The sequence below is a fragment of the Acomys minous genome (assembly GCF_964271855.1).
Source record: "Acomys minous genome assembly, chromosome: 1".
In the NCBI taxonomy this organism is placed as follows: Eukaryota; Metazoa; Chordata; class Mammalia; order Rodentia; family Muridae; genus Acomys; species Acomys minous.
In genome coordinates, this window is record NC_140483.1 from 61,097,974 (window position 1) to 61,116,143 (window position 18,170).

General features: G+C 43.6%; 1 protein-coding gene across 1 annotated transcript in view; it reads left to right on the forward strand.

Annotated features, from left to right (window-relative positions):
* Nucleotides 1-903: 903 nt before the first annotated feature.
* Nucleotides 904-18,170, forward strand: part of MCM6 (minichromosome maintenance complex component 6) — a 33,400-nt gene continuing 16,133 nt past the window's right edge. The window contains exons 1-8 of the mRNA XM_084793371.1: nucleotides 904-1,154; nucleotides 5,862-6,008; nucleotides 8,258-8,368; nucleotides 9,677-9,926; nucleotides 12,515-12,680; nucleotides 12,905-13,050; nucleotides 13,593-13,743; nucleotides 16,817-16,958. Of these exons, the coding sequence (XP_084649497.1) occupies nucleotides 1,048-1,154; nucleotides 5,862-6,008; nucleotides 8,258-8,368; nucleotides 9,677-9,926; nucleotides 12,515-12,680; nucleotides 12,905-13,050; nucleotides 13,593-13,743; nucleotides 16,817-16,958 (1,220 nt within the window). The 5' untranslated portion in view covers nucleotides 904-1,047. The remainder of the gene's footprint in view (nucleotides 1,155-5,861; nucleotides 6,009-8,257; nucleotides 8,369-9,676; nucleotides 9,927-12,514; nucleotides 12,681-12,904; nucleotides 13,051-13,592; nucleotides 13,744-16,816; nucleotides 16,959-18,170) is intronic.

An 18,170-nucleotide genomic window follows, 5' to 3' on the forward strand; every position in this document is an offset into this window, starting at 1 on the left:
GTCCCAGCACCACAGGAACCCAGAATCTAAGGCCAGGCTGGAGTATTGGAGACCCCTGTCTCAGTAAAGATGTTTTACAGATTTTACTGTCGGCAGGAACTGCAAACTCTGCCACCTCCTTCAGCAGAGTTTATCTCTGACTTGTTAAAAAGTCTATGTGTTTGCACATGTGCACACTAGTGTTCACAGAAGTCAGCCCAGGGTGTCAATCCCCAGGAGCTGGAACTACAGGCAGGCTGTGATGTGCTGTGAAGCCAACTTGAGTCCTCTGCAGAACGAGTTCTCTTCATCTCTGAGCTGGCTCTCCAGTCCCCTGCCTAACTTTTAAGGGGTTCTCTCCTGTGGTTTAGGTACAGCTTGTTTTCTCCAACTAGACAGTTCAGAGTTAGTTTAACTGAGTGATTTTTCCCTATCATAGTGCCTTATTGTCATCTCCCAATACCATGAAAACGACCTGAAAAACATAAAAACACGGAAAAAAATTTAAGTGTATTATTCTTCTTTAGGGGTCCCTTCCACTTTTAGTTTTTTTTTTTCTTTCTCACATAATAAGTCTATATACGCTCTGGAAAAAGAGGGAGAGCGAAGGAGAAAAATAGAGGAAGACAAGAAGGGAGAAAAAGAGGGAGGGGACAGAGAAAAACAAAGAACGGAGGGAAGAAAGGTGAAAAGAAAAAAGAAAAGTGAAAAATCCACCATTACGTAGACCCAAACAACCTCTTAGCTCCAGAAGCCAAAATAACCTGAGGGCGACTACCTTGCGCATGGGCAAAAGCTCCCTGGAGTCGGCCTTTGGCGCGAAATTCGCGTGTGGTGGGCGGGGCTCTGGGCGGAGCCGCCTCGGATTGGACAGGTTTGGCGCGAAATAGCCCAGCTCCTGCTTCATGATTGGCTGGGGTGAGAGAACGAGGGGCGGGACGGAGGCGCGCGCGAAGCGGCAGCGCGGAAGGAGCGGCGTGTGGAACCCGCGGCTGCTTGCACCCTCCTCGGCTGCGGCCTCTCCTCACCGGTGGTCTTTCCTCAGTGGTTCGTGCTCTCAGCGCTGCCATGGACCTCGCAGCGGCTGCGGATGCCGGCGCCGGAAGCCAGCACCCGGAGGTGCGGGACGAGGTGGCCGAGAAATGCCAGAAGCTGTTCCTAGACTTCCTGGAAGAGTGAGTGGCCTCCGGGGGCTAGCGGGCCGGGCGGGGCCTAGGGTCGCGCGTGCTCGGGGAGGACGGCGGGGGAGGACGGAGGCCGCGCCGGGCCGGGCAGGGTCTGACTCCAGAGCCTGGTCGAGCCCTTTCCCCGTCGCAGTGCTCCCTTGCGCCATACACTGCTTCTTTCTCCATGCTTTTCTGAGGCAGGGTCTCCTCGAACTCGCTATGCAGCAGAAGATTTTGAACTTGTGGTCCTCCTGCCTCCACCTCGCTAGTGCTCGGATGACAGACGTGCATCACCGTGCCCGGTTGATGCGATGGTGGGGATGAAACCCAGCCCCGCTATTTTATTTTGACTTGCACATCACAGCCTAGGGAGGCCAGGGTTTGACGGGGTTGAGCATAGAGCCGGGAACCGGGAGCCCTTGGAGCTTGCAGTGCTGTAAGCCTGGGCCACCTGTGTTGGTGAAAATTCTAGCAGGAACCTATGACTTGATACAGTGGGCTGAGTTCTTTCCTGTGTAATGAAAAGAGTTGTTCTGGACAAATACCTCCCTGCGTCTCCCCTTCCCTGGCATCCTTTAGGGCCCGGTCCTCATAGTTCCCACCTCTGGGCTTACATCACCTTACAGCCACATACTAATGCACTCCTTACTCTTGTGCATCCAGTATGGAGTGCAAAAGCCTTGACATGGCTTACAAAGGTATTTTGTTTTTTAAGATCTATGTCAGTATGTAATAAAAACTTAACTGTTTTGACCTTTTGGGAGTGTGCATTCAACTTGTACAACCATCCCTAAGATCCCTGTTGGGAACGCTTTTCAACTGTCTCTGTGAAAGTTACACCCTTTCCTAGCTTCCTGACAACACTTCTAACACTGTGAATTCTACGACTCTAAGTAGTGCGTGTGGCTAATTTTGCTAGACAGCTTACTGTAGTTTTCTTTTTAAGGCAAAGTAAATTTACATGGCTTGTGTATACCTACCACATACTGCTTACCCATTCATCTTCCTTTTGGCTATTTGGATAATATTGCTATCTTGCAAAATTCTGCTACACTTAAAAACAAACTGTAGGCCGGGCAGTGGCAGCACACATCTTTAATCCCAGTACTTGGGAGGCAGGGGCAGGCAGATCTCACACTACAAATTTCAGGACAGCTAGAGCTCCATGGAGAAGCCCTGTGTTGAAAAACTAAAGAGTGGTGGGGACTGTAATTTAAATTCTCTTTTCCTGGCGGGCGGATCACTGTGAGTTCGAGGCCAGCCTGGTCGACAAAGTGAGTCCAGGACAGCCAAGGCTACAGAGAGACCCTGTCTTGAAAAACCAAAAAAAAAAAAAAAAAAAAAAAAAATTCTCTTTTCCTGCTTTTGGTAATGTTCTTTGCAGTCAGTACAACTGCTCACCCTTCACAACCAAGACTCATTTTGATGAAGGTCTGTAATCCAGGGCTTGTCAACTTGTCAAGGGTCACGACCCCTTGGTAAATATCAGAGATTTACATTATGATTCCTAACAGTAGCAAAATTACAGTTATGAAGTAATTTTATGTTTGGGGGGGTCACCACAACAGGAGGAACGATTAAAGGGTGGCAGTATTAGAAAGGTTGGGAACCACTGCTGTAAACTTTCCGTAGCACCCGGAAGGTCTGCTACTTTCTAGATGCTTTCCCTCTTCTACTGTGGTGGTGTCAGCCCTCCAGCCATCCTAGCACTTCACAAAGGTCTTCCGGAAGGGTTCACTTCAGCAGATAGTGAAAGTGCCTTTACTCGGTGGTTAAGTGCTGGAGCTAAGCACTTCTAACGAAATCAACTCCCAAGTCCCACTGGGTGTAGTAAAATGCACGCCTTTAAGCCCAGCACTTGAGAGGCAGAAGCAGGGAGATCTCTGAGTTCAAGGCTACATAGTACGGTCCAGGATTGTTGCACAGAGAGGCTCTGTCTCAGAAAATAAAATAAGACAAAACCATCTTCCTTTCACAGAAGCAGCTTTGCTTTTTGTTTGCAGAATAAAGTCTAGATTTTTGTTTTTTTGTTTTTTGTTTTTTGAGACCGGGTTTCTCTGTGTAGCCCCTCCAACTCAGATATCTGCCTGCCTCTGCCTCCTAAGTGCTGGGAGTAAAGGTGTGTGTGCCACTACCACCCAGCTATGTCTAAATTTTCTGTTGCAGTTTAATTCTCCAAAACCACCATCAGTCATCACAGGTGGTTCAACCTACTGTTTTATTGCTTCTTTGTTTTCTTAATGTGTTGGAGAATGAACCTAGGGCCTTATACATGCTAGGCAAGCATTCTAGCACTGAGCTATATACCCAGCATCCCTATTTATTTATTTGACAAGGTCTTACTGTGTTGCCATGGCTATCTGGAATTCACAGAAATCATTCTGTATGCTGGGATTAAAGGAGTGTACGCCTAGTCCCTTTTTTTTTTTTTTTTAGATTTATTTTATTTATTATTTATACAGTATTCTGCCCACATGTGTGCTGGTATTCCAGAGGAGGGTACCATATGGTTGCTAGGAATTGAACTCAGGACCTTTAGAAGAACAGACAATGCTCTTAATGTCTGAGCCATCTCTCCAGCCCCCCTTTTTTGATTTCTTTATTTTGAGAGAAAGTCCCTTTAAATTGTCCAGACGTCCCCAAACTTCCAACTTTCCACCTTTAGACTCCCCAGGAACTAGGATTACAGGCCTGCACCATCAAGCCAGCCCCTTATTTTTCATAAATTTAACTTTTAATGACTTTCAAGGAAGAATTTCAAAGCCACCTTTTGCATATATGAATCTTTATTATAGCTATTCCTGTAGGCATAATTGCTTACATTTCTGGCACTTTTCAGCCAGTAGAAACAGTCAGTAGATCTCAAAGAGATCCTGCCTCTGCCTCCTGAGTGCTTGGGTTAAAGGCGTACACCACCATGCCTTAGCTTTTTTATTCTGCTTCTTAAATTATGACTAATGGAAATTTAACATTTGGATTTTAACTCTCTGATCTTAATTATACATAAAATAATTTTTCCCCCATAAAATACATTTTAAAACCTGTTTAGAAAATGTTAAATCATCGGGCAGGCAGTACTGGTACATATCTTTAATCCCATTAGTTAGGAGGCAGAGGCAGGTAAATCTCTTGAGTTTGGAACAGCAAGTTTCAGGACAGCCAGGCTACACAAAGAAACCCTAACTGGCCAGGAACGACTGGGGAGAAAATGTTAAATCAGGGCTGGAGAGATGGCTCAGTGGTTAAGAGTACTAACTGTTTTTCCAGAGGACCTGAGTTCAAATCCCAGCACCCACATGGCAGCTGACAACTGTCTATAACTACAGAATCTGTCACCCTCACAGAGACATGCAGGCAGGCAAATCACCAATGCACATAAAATATAAATAAATAAAATAAAAGACACTGGCGGCTCTTGTAGAGGACTTGGGTTCTATTCCCAGCACCCACACGGTAACTCCAGTTTCAGGGCCTCCACACCATGTGTATACCTGGTACAGATGCATACACGAAGGTAAAACACTCATACACGAAAAATCTAAAATTTTAGAAAAGAAAATGATAAATCAGTTAATTGAGGTGAGGGCTAGTGTTGGTGGCTCAGTGAGTACTGACTGACAGGTTTATTTGTTTGTGTGTGTGTGGCTTTTTGTTTTGTTTTTTGCTTTTTGTTTTGGTTTTTTGAGACAGGGTTTCTCTGTGTAGCCCTGGCTGTCCTGAACTCATTTTGTAGACCAGGCTGGCTTTGAACTCACAGCAATCCAACTGCCTCTGCCTCCGAGTTCTAGGATTAAAGGTGTGCACCACCAGGCCCAGCTCGAGCCTGATAGTTTTGAGTTCAGTCTCTAAGACCCATGTGGTGGAAGGAGAGAATTAACTTCCACAAGTTTTGTTCTTGATTTTTATCCCTTTTATGGTTTATTTTATTTATTTATTTTAATGCAGAGGCTAGAAAAAGTTGTCAGATCCCCTAGAGCTAGAGTTAGGTGCTCATGAGCCTCCTGGTACGAGTGTTGAGGAACTGAACTCAGATCCTCTGGAAGAGCAGCAAGCGCTCGTTACAGCTGGGCCATCTCTGGTCTCTACCACAATATACACACAGTCATTAATAAATGAATGTGCTGGACTGTGGTGGCACACACCTTTAATCCCAGAAGAAGGCGAAGGCAGATCTTTGAATTCCAACCTAACCTGGTCTACAGGCCAAGTTCTAGGACAGCCAGGGCCACACAGAGAAACCCTGTCTTGAAAAGCCATGAATGAGCTGGGCAAGTGGTGGCACACACCTTTCATCTCAGCCCTTGGGAGGCAGAGACAGGCAGATCTCTGAGTTCGAGGCCGGCCTGGTCTACACAGTGAGGTCTGGAGAGCCAAAGCTACACAGAGAAACCCTGTCTCAAAAAAAACAAAAAAAGAAAGACCATGAATGAAACTGATTAGAGTCCGGTAACTGAATTTTCCAAATACTCTAAGCATTGTGCCATTTATTCTAAAGGTATTCTCTTATTTACTCTTCATTTTGTGAGGTTAGGTAATGTCCCAATCTGTTGTTTTACATTTAGAAAATAAGTGATTTGCCCTAAATCAGGTAAATACTGGATGTGGCTCTCTCTGATCCTGAAACCGATGCCCATTAATCAATACACTAAGTTAGTGTCCAGATTCCTTTTTTACTGCCTAGTTACTCTGTTTAATAGGACTTGTCTGTATCTGCAGGTTCCAGGGTAGTGATGGAGAAATCAAATACTTGCAGTTTGCAGAGGAACTAATTCGTCCTGAGAGAAACACGCTGGTTGTAAGTTTTGCGGACCTGGAACAATTTAACCAGCAACTTTCTACCACCATTCAGGAAGAGTTCTATAGGTAAGAGTGTACTCATCTTTCCTTGGGACAGACACGAAGCCTCAGAAGCCAGGCTCTTGCCCTAGGTGTTTTCCCTGGACGGAAGGAGGGCAGCAGCTGTCACAGTTACTTCTTTCCAAGAGGAGGCCCTTTAGTACAAGCTGGTCCTATTAATGCTGGTGTGACTTTAACCTAGCCCTTTGTGGAGCTTGTGTTTCCTCATGTCAGATTTTTTTTTTTAAATAGTTGCTTTCTGTGTAGTTTTACCAAGAAGAAAGCTGCTCGCTTTGTGTCAAGCATTTAGTTCTATTGCTTTCTCATTTTATTTGATCTGTACCTATCCCACTTGAACCCTGGAGTAGTAGGTATTTGGATTAACTCTCCAGTAAGTCCTAGTTTTGCACCAAAGATACTCATTATTTTAGATAGGGGCTCACCGGGGTGCTGTCCAAATTGATCTTGAACTCATGGCTGGAGATCTTGCCTCAGCTACCTGAACACCTGGAATTAGAAGCACACTCCACTCAAGACAATTTAGGGGATCTTTGTAGAAGTAATGTATTTGTTCTGTTAAAAGTTTTACTTATTTTTCTGGTCAAGGAAGTAATATATGTCTCTTATATTTGTATTTAAAAGGTCAGCTGTGTTATGGTGCATGTGTGGAACTTGTAAAAAGTTTACAGAAGTCAGTTTTGTTCTTCCTCCTTGTAGGTACTGGGCACTGAACACAAATTCTCACTCAGCCTTGGTAACAGCACTCTTATCCGCTTTTCCATCTTGCTAACCCATGTGTATCTATTCTAAAACTATAGAGGAAAAAAAAAAATCAAATTATCTGTATACTTTTACTTTTACCACCCCTTGGTTGCCACTCTTTGCAGGTCTGTTGAAGCAAGCTTTCAAAACCTCTCAAGTCTGCAAGTATAGAGTTTTATAAGAATAAGAATCTCACTTCATTTTGATATCTTCCTATGTATATATAGTTTCAGAGATCATATTGCATATAAAATACCTTGCCCTTTTTATCTAATGTATAATTTCAATATAAAATTTGTTGGAAACATGTTAATGGGCTAGGTGTAGCATTTTGCTTTGATACAAGGTCTCAGTACATACCCTGGTTAGTCTTGAACTTGTTTTGTAGACTAAGCTGGCCTCAAACTCAGAGATCTCTGTCTCTGCCTCCTAAGTACTGGGATTACACTTTTAACTATCTATACAAATATTTATGACAAAACAACTTTGAGCGGATGGTGGTAGCACATTCCATTATCCCAGCATTCAGGGAGGCAGAGGATGGCGGATCTGAGTTCCAGGACAGCCAAGGCTATCCAGAGAAACCTTGTCTCAAACCGCACATACACACACACACACAAGAAAAACAACTTTGTTCACAAATATTGATCTGTATTTCTTCTAAATAAATGTTTACATAAATGTGGATTTTTGTGGCTAGTGATAAGAGAAGTAAAGACACACAGATTAGGAGACATGTTCCTGTTTTCATACTGCTTTGGAAGCTGGAGGACTCCGAACTTTTCCAGTCATAGCTGACCAAGAACAGTTGAAGGGGAACTGGGGGAGACAGCCCCATGGGTGAAGGTGCTTGCTGTATAAGCTTAGGATCAGAGTTCAGTTCCAACACCCACATAAACTAGACATGGTGGTTAATACCTATAGCCCTAAGGCTGAGCAGTGGAAAGAGAAAGATCCTAGGTGCTTGCTGCTAGCCAGTGTACCTAATCAGGGGGTCCAGGTTATTGAGAGATCATGTGTAAAAAAAAATGATGCACGTCAACGCCTACTGTTAACTCTGGTTTCACACATGGTCTCATGGGTGCACATATCCATATACACAAAGGGAAAAATGGTTAGAGGAAAAAACAGAGTTTATTATAAAAGCAAGCAGAGGGAAAGATATACTAGGACTTACCAAACAGGGGTCTGCTTTACTAGTTTGTAAGCCATCCAGAGAAAACTAACAATATTGAACATAATGCTGACAAGTTACAGATGGAATTACCTTGGACTGAAGAGTACTCTGTGGTATGACTACTAAATGACTCAGGGCAACAGATATTTACTATAGCACTCTGTCTTCGCTGTTTCTCTTTGTTTGGGATAGGGGGTGATTGATAACACTGGCTTGCAGTTCAGTTCTAAAGCTTGATTGTGACCAGGTGGAATGCTGTGGTCTCAAAGTTGACAAACATGAAAAAGAAGGCAGGCTTGGTAAGACTAAGCCGTCACTTGTCCTGCTTGCTTTTCAGAGTCTACCCTTACCTGTGTCGGGCCTTGAAGACCTTTGTCAAAGACCGAAAGGAGATCCCTTTTGCCAAAGATTTTTATGTTGCGTTCCAAGACCTACCGACTAGACACAAGTAAGGGAGAGGGGGCCTTTGGGAGTGAAGGGATCCATCTTGTCAGTACCACTTGCTAGGCGGTCAGGAAACGTGTTGCCCAGCCACACCAATAGCTGCCTGTATAGTGCACAATCACACTTCCTTTGCTGGGTCTCAGCGGCTCATCTATGGTGTCTTTTGTTTTGAGTTTTCTATGTAAGTCATATAAAAAGCAGACTTGTTGCTGTAGAAATTTTTATATTTGATAGTGAGAAGACTGTAGTAAGAGTGCTTAAGCACTGATACTGTGAAAGTACTTCTTATTTGCTTATGCTGTCTTTTAAAGGTGAGAACTTGCTGTGTAATTCATGCTGGCTTCATTTTTGAAGTGTTTAAACCTATTAACCAGAAAGTTTAGTTTGGAGAAACTTGCTTTTTTATGGAGATAAGATAGGCTGTATGAAGTGCAGCAGATACTCAATACTATCTGGTTTTGTTTTGTTTTGTTTTTGGAGACAGGGTTTCTCTATGTAACAGTCCTGGTTATCCTGGACTCAATTTTTGACACCAGGCTGGCCTTGAACTCACAGCGATCCACCTGCCTCTGCCTCCCCAGTGCTGGGATTAAAGGCATGTGCCACCACACCCAATAATTATTGTACTTTTTTGTTAGCGGGCTTTTTGGTTTGGTTTTGAGACAGGGTTTTTCTGTGTAGCCCTGGCTGTCCTGGACTCTCTTTGTAGACCAGACTGGCCTTGAACTCACAGAAATCTGCCTGCCTCTGCCTCCCAAGTGCAGGGATTACAGGTGTGCATCACCACACCATCATTTTTATTTTTATTGTGAATTTCTGTTACCTAATTTAGCAATGGGCATGTTGACCATTCTTTTAGGAGATTCCATAGGATAATTTGTCTCTGTTCTTTTAAAGCATGCCCATCATTAAGCACTCCTAATAAAAATAGAAATTATGGACTGGAGAAGTGGCTCAGCAAGTTTGAGTTTGAACTGTTATTTTCAGAGGGCCTGAGTCTAGTTTCCAGCACTAGTATCAGGAAACTCACACCTACCTGTAACTCCAGTTCCAGGAGGAGTCAGTGACTCTGGCATTTGAAAGCACTTGCCCTCACACGCACATACCCACACAGAGACGTACTCATACATAATTAAAAGTTATTTAAGACAAAAAACTTTTTAAAAATCTCTTCAGTATCCAACACTAAGCAGATGGGAACTGGGCTAGGGTGGTAGCTCAGTCTATGAGGTCCTAGATTCAATCCCCCAGAACTAAAGGGGAATAAAAGATGGAAAGGATGTCTGTTAATATGACACTTGTCTTCAAACAGGATCCGTGAGCTCACCTCATCCAGGATTGGACTGCTCACCCGAATCAGTGGGCAGGTGGTGCGCACTCACCCAGTTCACCCTGAGCTTGTGAGTGGAACTTTCCTGTGCCTGGACTGCCAGACAGTGATCAAGGATGTAGAGCAGCAGTTCAAATACACGCAACCGAATATCTGCCGAAATCCAGTGTGTGCCAACAGGAAGCGGTTCCTGCTAGACACTAATAAATCAAGATTTGTTGATTTTCAAAAGGTATGTTTCTGTTTAGATTGAATTCTTAATATAAATGTATTTACTAGATAGGGTTTTTTTTTCCCTCCCTTCTCACAAAGTTTATTTGTTGCATCATCAGCAAGTTTTATTCCTGAAGATGCTTTACTTCTTGAGAGGTAGAGGGGCTACAACTATTTCACAAGAACCGGAGATGCAGAAATAACCAAAACCTGGATACCCATGGGGTATTCACAAAGGGACCCCAGTACAACTGTATGTTCTTCTACAAATTCTCATTTCAAGTTGAATGTACAATAGTGTCCCTTTGAAAGCAACATTTAAAATTACAAAAGCGAGGCTTGGTGGTGCCTTTAATCCCAGCACCTGGAGGTAGAGGTAGGTGGATCTTTGAGGCCAGTATGGCCTACATAGCCAACTCAAGACAGCCACAGTTAGATGTTACATAATAAAAAGAAGAAGAAGAAGCAGCCAGGCATGGTGGCACACACTTAATCCCAGCAGGAAGAGGCAGGTGGATTGCTGTCAGTTTGAGGCCAGCCTGGTCTATAAAGCAAGTCCAGGACAGCCAAGGCTACACCTTGTCTCGAAAAAAAAAGAAGAAATTTCAAGTTTTCTTCTCTGACTCCTTGTCCATTGCAGGTTATCCTGTAACAGCAGATTAGCAACAATAAAGGAGAATGTCCTATGAGACGGAAGTGTTCCGTAGGCTGGGAATGTACTTCTGTAGATAGAGTGCTGGCTTAGCAGGCATAAAGCCTAAGGATTTATCCCTAGCACACAATGGATGGCCCGTAGTGGTGTGTGCCTCTAGTCCCACCACTTGGGAGCTGAAGGCAAAAGGGTCAGAAATTCAGTGTCGTCCTTTGGTATGTAATTGGAAGCCACGCTGGGCTACAGGAGAACCTATCCAAAAACAAACAAAAATCCTCATGTTCCTGAGGATACCCCACCTGTTTCTTTGCTTTCCTGTAGGAAACATTCATTGACCTTAATTTTTCTTTTCCTTAGAGATCAGTATTAAAGTAGTTAAGTGTGAAGTTTTGGGCTGGCTTGGTTTGGTTTAGTTTGGTTTTGGAGGGGCTGGGGGTTCAAAGTGGTTTCTCTGTATGACCTGGCTGTCCTAGAACTCTTGTAGACCAAAATGGGTTAAAGGCATGCACCACTGCTGAGGTGTGAAGTTTCTTAATATTTGCAGCTTATGGATACTGTGTAATAAAGCAAGCATCACTAGGTGCACAGGGTGGCATAGCAGGTAAAGATGTCTGCCTGGGACCCATACTGTGGAAGAGAGAAGCGACTCCCACGAATTGTCCATGCATGCACACACACAGTGTATAGTTGTAGTCCACTATAGAAGGAAGTCAAGGCAGGAACCTGGAGGCAGGAACTGAAGTAGAGGCCATAAAGCAATGGTTCTCACCTTGTGGGTCACAACCCCTATGAGGGGGGGTTAAATGACTTTCATAGGGCTCATCTAAGATCATCAGAAAACATGTTTACATTGTAATTCCTAACAGTAGCAAAATCACAGTTATGAAATAGCAACAAAAGTAATTTTTATGATTTGGGGTTCACAACATGATGAATTGTATTAAAGGGTCGCAGCATTAGGAAAGTTGAGTACTGCTGCCATCAAGGAACGTTGCTTACTATTTTCCCAGGTTTGGTTAACCTGTTTTTACAACCCAAGAGCACTTACCTGGGGAGTGGCCTAACCCACTGTGGTCTGGGCCTTCCCACAGCAACCATTAATCAAGAATATGCCCCACAGGCTTGCCGTCAGGCCAGCATGATAGAGGCATTTTTCCAGTCAAGGGATCCTCTTCCTAGATAGCTCTAGCATATGTTAAGATGACAAAAACCTAATCATCACATAGATGGTTGTAAGCTTCCACGTGGGTGATAGGATTGGAATAGAATTTTGGCCCTCAAGAGCACTGTTCTTAACCACTGAATCATCTCTCCAGCCCTAGTAGATTTAATTTCTTAACCAATTGAGTTATTTGACCAAAAGGAGTTTTAGGGTACAAAATTGTTCTGCCTATTGCATGTGTGTGTAAAGCAGACAGTGCTCTTAACCACTGAGCCATCTCTCCAGCACCAATAGATATAATTGCTTAGCCAGTTGAACTATCTGACTAAAATTAGTTTGCAGGCACAAATTTTTTAAAGTTTATTTTTATGTATGTGGGTGTTTTACTTGCATGTATGTCTATCCACCATATGCATGCAGTGCTTACGGTGGCCAGAAAAGAGCATTGAAGCCTCTGGGACTGCAGTTATTGATGGTTGTGACCCTCCATATGGGAGCCACATAAAAAGCCAAATATGGTGGCATGTACTTGGAACTCTTTGCAGGGGAGGAAGAGATGGCCAGATCCCTAAAAGATCATTGATCAACCAGCCTAGCAAATTGGTGAGTTCCAGGCCAGTGAGAAAGAAGGTGCCTGAGGAGACACCTGAGATCAGCCTCTGGCCTCCGCCTGCACACACACAAGGATAAAAGTGTGCAGAGAGGTTAGGATATGTGGGTATTTATAGCAGTTGATTTCAGTTGCACATCAAGGAAACGCATCTCTTACCTTTGCTGTTGTTCTTGGTTGTAGGTTCGTATTCAAGAGACTCAAGCAGAACTTCCCCGGGGAAGTATCCCCCGAAGTTTAGAGGTCATCCTGAGAGCTGAAGCTGTGGAGTCAGCACAAGCTGGTGACAGATGTGACTTCACAGGGACACTGATTGTTGTGCCTGATGTCTCCAAGCTTAGCACACCAGGTCAGTACCAGTCCTAGCCACCTGCTCCTCAGAATATCTGGGTTCTCATATCTTCCTTGAAACCTTTTTGGCTACCAATCAGGGTGAGCACAGAGGTATGAAGAGAATAAAATACTGGTTTTTCTATGAAAGATGGCTATTTCAACTTTGTCGTATTCAGTATATTAGTTCCTGTTAGCACTGTTGGTATTTGAACTGTGAAACATTATCTTTTACTCTTACAGGCGCACGTGCAGAGACTAACTCTCGAGTCAGTGGGGTTGACGGATATGAGACAGAAGGCATTCGAGGGCTCCGGGCCCTTGGTGTCAGAGATCTGTCATATAGGCTAGTCTTCCTTGCCTGTTATGTTGCACCAACCAACCCAAGGGTGAGTCTTACTTTTAATTGTTTGTTGACTGTGCTAGGGATTAAGCAGGGGTCTCGTGCCTGCTGGGAAGGAATTATGCTACTAAGACAGCAGAGCTTGCTGGGCTGTGGTGGCCACGCCTTTAATCCCAGCACTCAGGAGGCAGAGGCAGGCAGACGACTGTGAGTTCAAGGCCAATCTGGTCTACAGAGTGACTTCAGGACAGCCAAGGCTACACAGAGAAACCCTGTCTTGGGGGGAAAAAAAAGATGCCAGAGCTTGATAAAGCTCTTTGATAAGATTAATTTTCATCTTCATGTCAGTGGTGAACTTTCCTTTATGCTCAAAGTAATATAAGACAATAGTAGCGTTTGTTTCCCTCTCTGGACAATGACAAGCTCTTACATAGCCTTATTAACTGAAGCCTTACAAGTTTAGGGACTATAGTCAATGAATCACAGCTTTGACCTCCCACACAATTTTATTATAGTGAAATTTCTTTTCCTTTACATTATCTTGGCTCTCTATAATGTTTTTCATTTTGTTTTTCTTCCACTTCTCAGTTTGGAGGGAAAGAACTCAGAGATGAGGAACAGACAGCCGAGAGCATTAAGAACCAAATGACGGTGAAGGAATGGGAAAAGGTGTTTGAAATGAGTCAGGACAAAAACCTGTATCACAATCTCTGCACTAGCCTCTTCCCCACTATACACGGTAAGAGCTCTGTTGTCATGGGTGGCGCTGGTTCAGGGATTTTCATGAAGAGGCTGCTGTTGGGACTGAAGAAATGGAGAACCTGGGTTTGATCCACAGTACCCACATGGCGGCTCACAACCATATGAACCCAGTTCTAGAGGATCAGTACCTTCTGGCTTCACAGGGTACTAGGCCTGCATGTGGTATATAGGCATACATGCACACAAAATACCAACACACTTAATAAAGTTGTTGTCTCAGCAGAGGCCGTCCATAGGCACCCAAAAGGACCTGGGGCAGCTCATGCAGGGTCTCAGATGCTTGCTGTGGTGCTGGTGGATCGTTGGAAGCTTGGATTCCTTACCATGTGAGATATCCAGTGGGCGGGTCTCCACCACAAAGCAGCTCATAACAACAAAGCAAGGAGGGGACACAGGAAAATTCAAGTCATGTTAGGCATAGTAGTACACACCTATATTCTCTGCCTTCAAAGAAGAGGCTGACCCAGGCAAATGCATGAGTTGAGTATAGCCTGGGCTCTGAAAGAGTTGCTAAATTTATGCCTACTTCACAGGTAGAAAATTAAGTTTCATTTTCTTTTATTGAGACAAGATCTCACTGTATAGTCTTGGATGTCCTGGCACTATAGACCAGGCTAGTCTTGAACTCACACGGATTGAAGGTTTGATCTACCACAGCCAACAGGTGCCATCTCAGCTTTTGTTGTTTGTTTGTTTTGTTTTTTCAAGACAGGGTTTCTCTATGTTATTTTGGCTGTCCTGGACTTGCTTTGTAGGCCCCAAGCTGGCCTTGAACTCACAGCAATCTACCTGCCTCTGTCTCCAGAGTGCTGAGGTTAAAGGCGTGTGCCACCACACCTGGCTCCTTGTTTTTAAACTGTCCTTGAATTTAAGGAATTCAACTCTCTCTCCCAAGTGCTGGGATTAAAGGCATGTCACTACACCCAGATTGAATCTCTTAAGTCCTTATGGACTATTTAAAACTCTTGATATACTCAACATGTTTTATAGGTCACAAGTCAGTTTTGTTATAGAAAGGGTTTGGGGGTGCTTTGTTTTGGGGGGATGGTTTGGTTTTTGTTTTTTGTTGTTGTTGCTTTTTTGTTTCTTGTGTGTGTGTGTGTGTGTGTGTGTGTGTGTGTGTGTGTGTGTGTGTGGTGGGGTTTGTTTTGTTTTGTTTTTGTTTTTTGAGATAGGGTTTCTCTATATAGCTTTGGATATCCGGAAACTCACTCTGTAGACCAGGCTGGCCTTGAACTCAGACCCCCCTGCCTCTACCTCCTGAGCTCTGAGCTACTACCACCCAGCAGAATGGATTTTCTATTTTTGTTTTTAAGATTTATTTATTTACTTTTATGTATATGAGTGCTCTGTCTACATCACATGCCAGAAGAGGGCATCAGACCCTAATATAGATGATTGTGAGCCACCATTTGGATTTTTGGTTTTGTTTGTTTGTTTGTTTGTTTGTTTTTCAAGAGAGGGTTTCTCTGTAATAGCTCTGGCTGTCCTGGACTCACTTTGTAGACCAGGCTGGCCTTGAACTCATAGATCTGCCTGTTCCTGCTTCCTGAGTGCTGGGGTTACAGGCGTGCGCCACCGCACCTGGCTTGAACCATCATGTAGTTGCTGGGAATTGAACTCAGCACCTCTGGAAGAACAGACAGTGTAACCACTGAGCCATCTCTCCAGCCCTAGTTTCCTGTTTTTATATATGTCTGCATACATGTGCCAGAAATCAACCTCAAATGATGTCCTTGGGGCTCCTCAGCACTGAGATTACAAGTGTGAGGCACTGTACCTGGCTTTTCTTTCTTTCTTTCTTTTTTCTTTTCTTTTTTTTTTTTTTTTTTGAGACAGGGTTTCTCTGTGAAGCCTTGGTTGTCCTGGGCTTGCTTTGTAGACCAGGCTGGCCTCGAACTCACATTGATCCGCCTACCTCTGCTTCCCAAGTGCTAAGATTAAAGGCATATGCCCATCAATCACATTTGCCTATTGTATTTGTTTGGGGGGCTGAGTTGTTCGGGGTTCTTTGATGTATATGGATATTTTCTATGTACATCTGTGCACATAGGCATACAGTACTAGTGGAAGCCAGAAGTGCTGAGTTTAAAGGAGTGCACACCACACCTGGCTGTTCCTGGCTTTTATGGTTTTTAGAAATTGAACACAGGTCTTCAGGGTGTCTGACAAACACCTTACCAAATGAGCTATCTCTCAAGCCATTAATTACCCTTTCTTTCTTTCTTCCTTTTTTTTTCTTTTTTTTTTTTTTAATAAATGGTTCATAACCATTTGTCTAGCATTTTGGTGTGGGGGATACTTTTTTGTTTATTTTATGAATATAGTGTTGTGCCTGCATGTACACCTGCATGCCAGAAGAGAGCAACAGATCTCATAGATGGTTATGAGCCATCCTGTGGTTGCTGGGAATTGAACTCAGGAGAGCAGCCTGTGCCCTTAACCTCTGAGCCAGCTCTCCAGCTCCCCACTCCCCCTTTTTAAACAGTACTCTGTTTAAGACTGGTCCTTATATTGGATTTATGAGCAGTTAATAGAAGCACTAAGTTTCATTCAGCATCTTATCCAATCGGTTTACTTAGCATACATTTATTTAGTGCTGGTCAGCAAAAGGAATGTCACCTCAGACTCCTGAAGGAACTGGAGCTGCCACTAGCAAATGGGCTAGATGGATCACGCAGACAAAGAATGGTTGTCTAGCAGGAATGAGACCCTGGGCTCCATCTCTAACATCCTCTCCCCTCCAACAAAAAAGAAAAAAGAACTTAGGAATGTGGCGGTGTGTGATGGATAACACTATTATCTGTGGGAGAAGTCTTTGAGGGCTAAGGCTGTGGGAAAGGCCTCATTAGGAAGTAGGATTTGCAGTGGACAAGAAAAGGCACATTTGAATGTCACGACAACTTTGTAGAGTTGGTTCTTTCCTTCTATACATAGGTTCTCAGGATCAAACTTTGGCTTATGGTTTATGAAGGAAGGACCTTCACTTACTGAGCCATCTTACCATCCCCCTGAAAAATGAATTTTTTATCTGGAGATTTTCATTTCAGGCAATGATGAAGTAAAGCGTGGTGTCTTGCTGATGTTGTTTGGTGGTGTTCCTAAGACGACAGGGGAAGGGACCTCTCTTCGTGGGGATATAAATGTTTGCATTGTCGGTGATCCAAGTACAGCTAAGAGCCAATTTCTCAAGTAAGTATCTGCCTGAGTCAGTACAGTGGGAAAAGCAACTTGTGTAAGCGCTTGTAGGCCAGCTATGCTACAAAGGATGCAGTCAGTGTCGATTGCTGTTTTGTTTTTGAGACAGTTTCTATATATATATTGCATATGTCACTGTGTCCAACCTAGAACACTTAGTTGTTTTAATTTTAAGATTAAGCATTTCGGGCCTGTAGAGCTGGCTCTGTGGTTAAGAGCACTGCCTGCTCTTCCAAATGACCCGGGTTCAATTCCCAGCACCCACATGGCAGCTCACAGCTGTCTGTAACTCTTAAGATCTGATACCCTCACACCAATGCACATAAATTAAAATTAAATAAAATAATTTTTAAAAAAGATTAATTATTTCCTTCAAATATAATACAAGTTGAATTCTGTTTTATCTTTGATATGCTGAGGATTGAGCCCAGGGCCTCTTGCTACCTCTTGAGCTATACTTATCCCTAAGATCCCTAAGCTGAATTTTAGATTTCAAAGTAATAGTTTTATGTTAAAAAAGAATTCTTAGCACTCGGGAGGCAGAGGCAGGCGGATCGCTGTGAGTTTGAGGTGAGTCTAGGACAGCCAAGGTCACACAGAGAAACCCTGTCTCAAAAAAACAAACAAACAAACAAAAAGCTTCCTTTCTATTCACTGTGCTCTCAAGCACAGTGGTGCCTGTTATGACAGCATTGCATTTCATAGGTGCGGTTTTCCTAGACCTTTTATTACTGCATTGATTTGTGTGTGCATGTGCACACAGCTCAGAAGATAACGTGCAGGGGTCAGTTCTCTCCTACCATGTAGTTTTCAGGGATTGGACTCAGGTCATGAGGCTTGTCAGCAAGCATCTTTACCTGCCTGCAGAGTCATCCCGCTGGCCCTTCCTAGACTTTGTTTGTTTGTTTGTTTGTTTTCCAAGACAGGGTCTCTCTGTGTAGCCTTGGCTGTCCTGGACTCCCTTGTAAAGCAGGCTGGCCTCAAACTCACAGAGATCCACCTGCCTCTGCCTCCTGAGTGCTTGGATTAACAGGTGTATACCACCACGCCCGGCTTCTTAGACTTTTTATATAGTGTTTTCTAGCGTCTTTATTGCAATGCGATTTATACATCATGATATTCACTCCTAAATTTTGCAGTTCGATGTTTATATTAATGGATTATAAGACCACCATTGAACTAGGTTTAACATGTTATTGCTGCTTA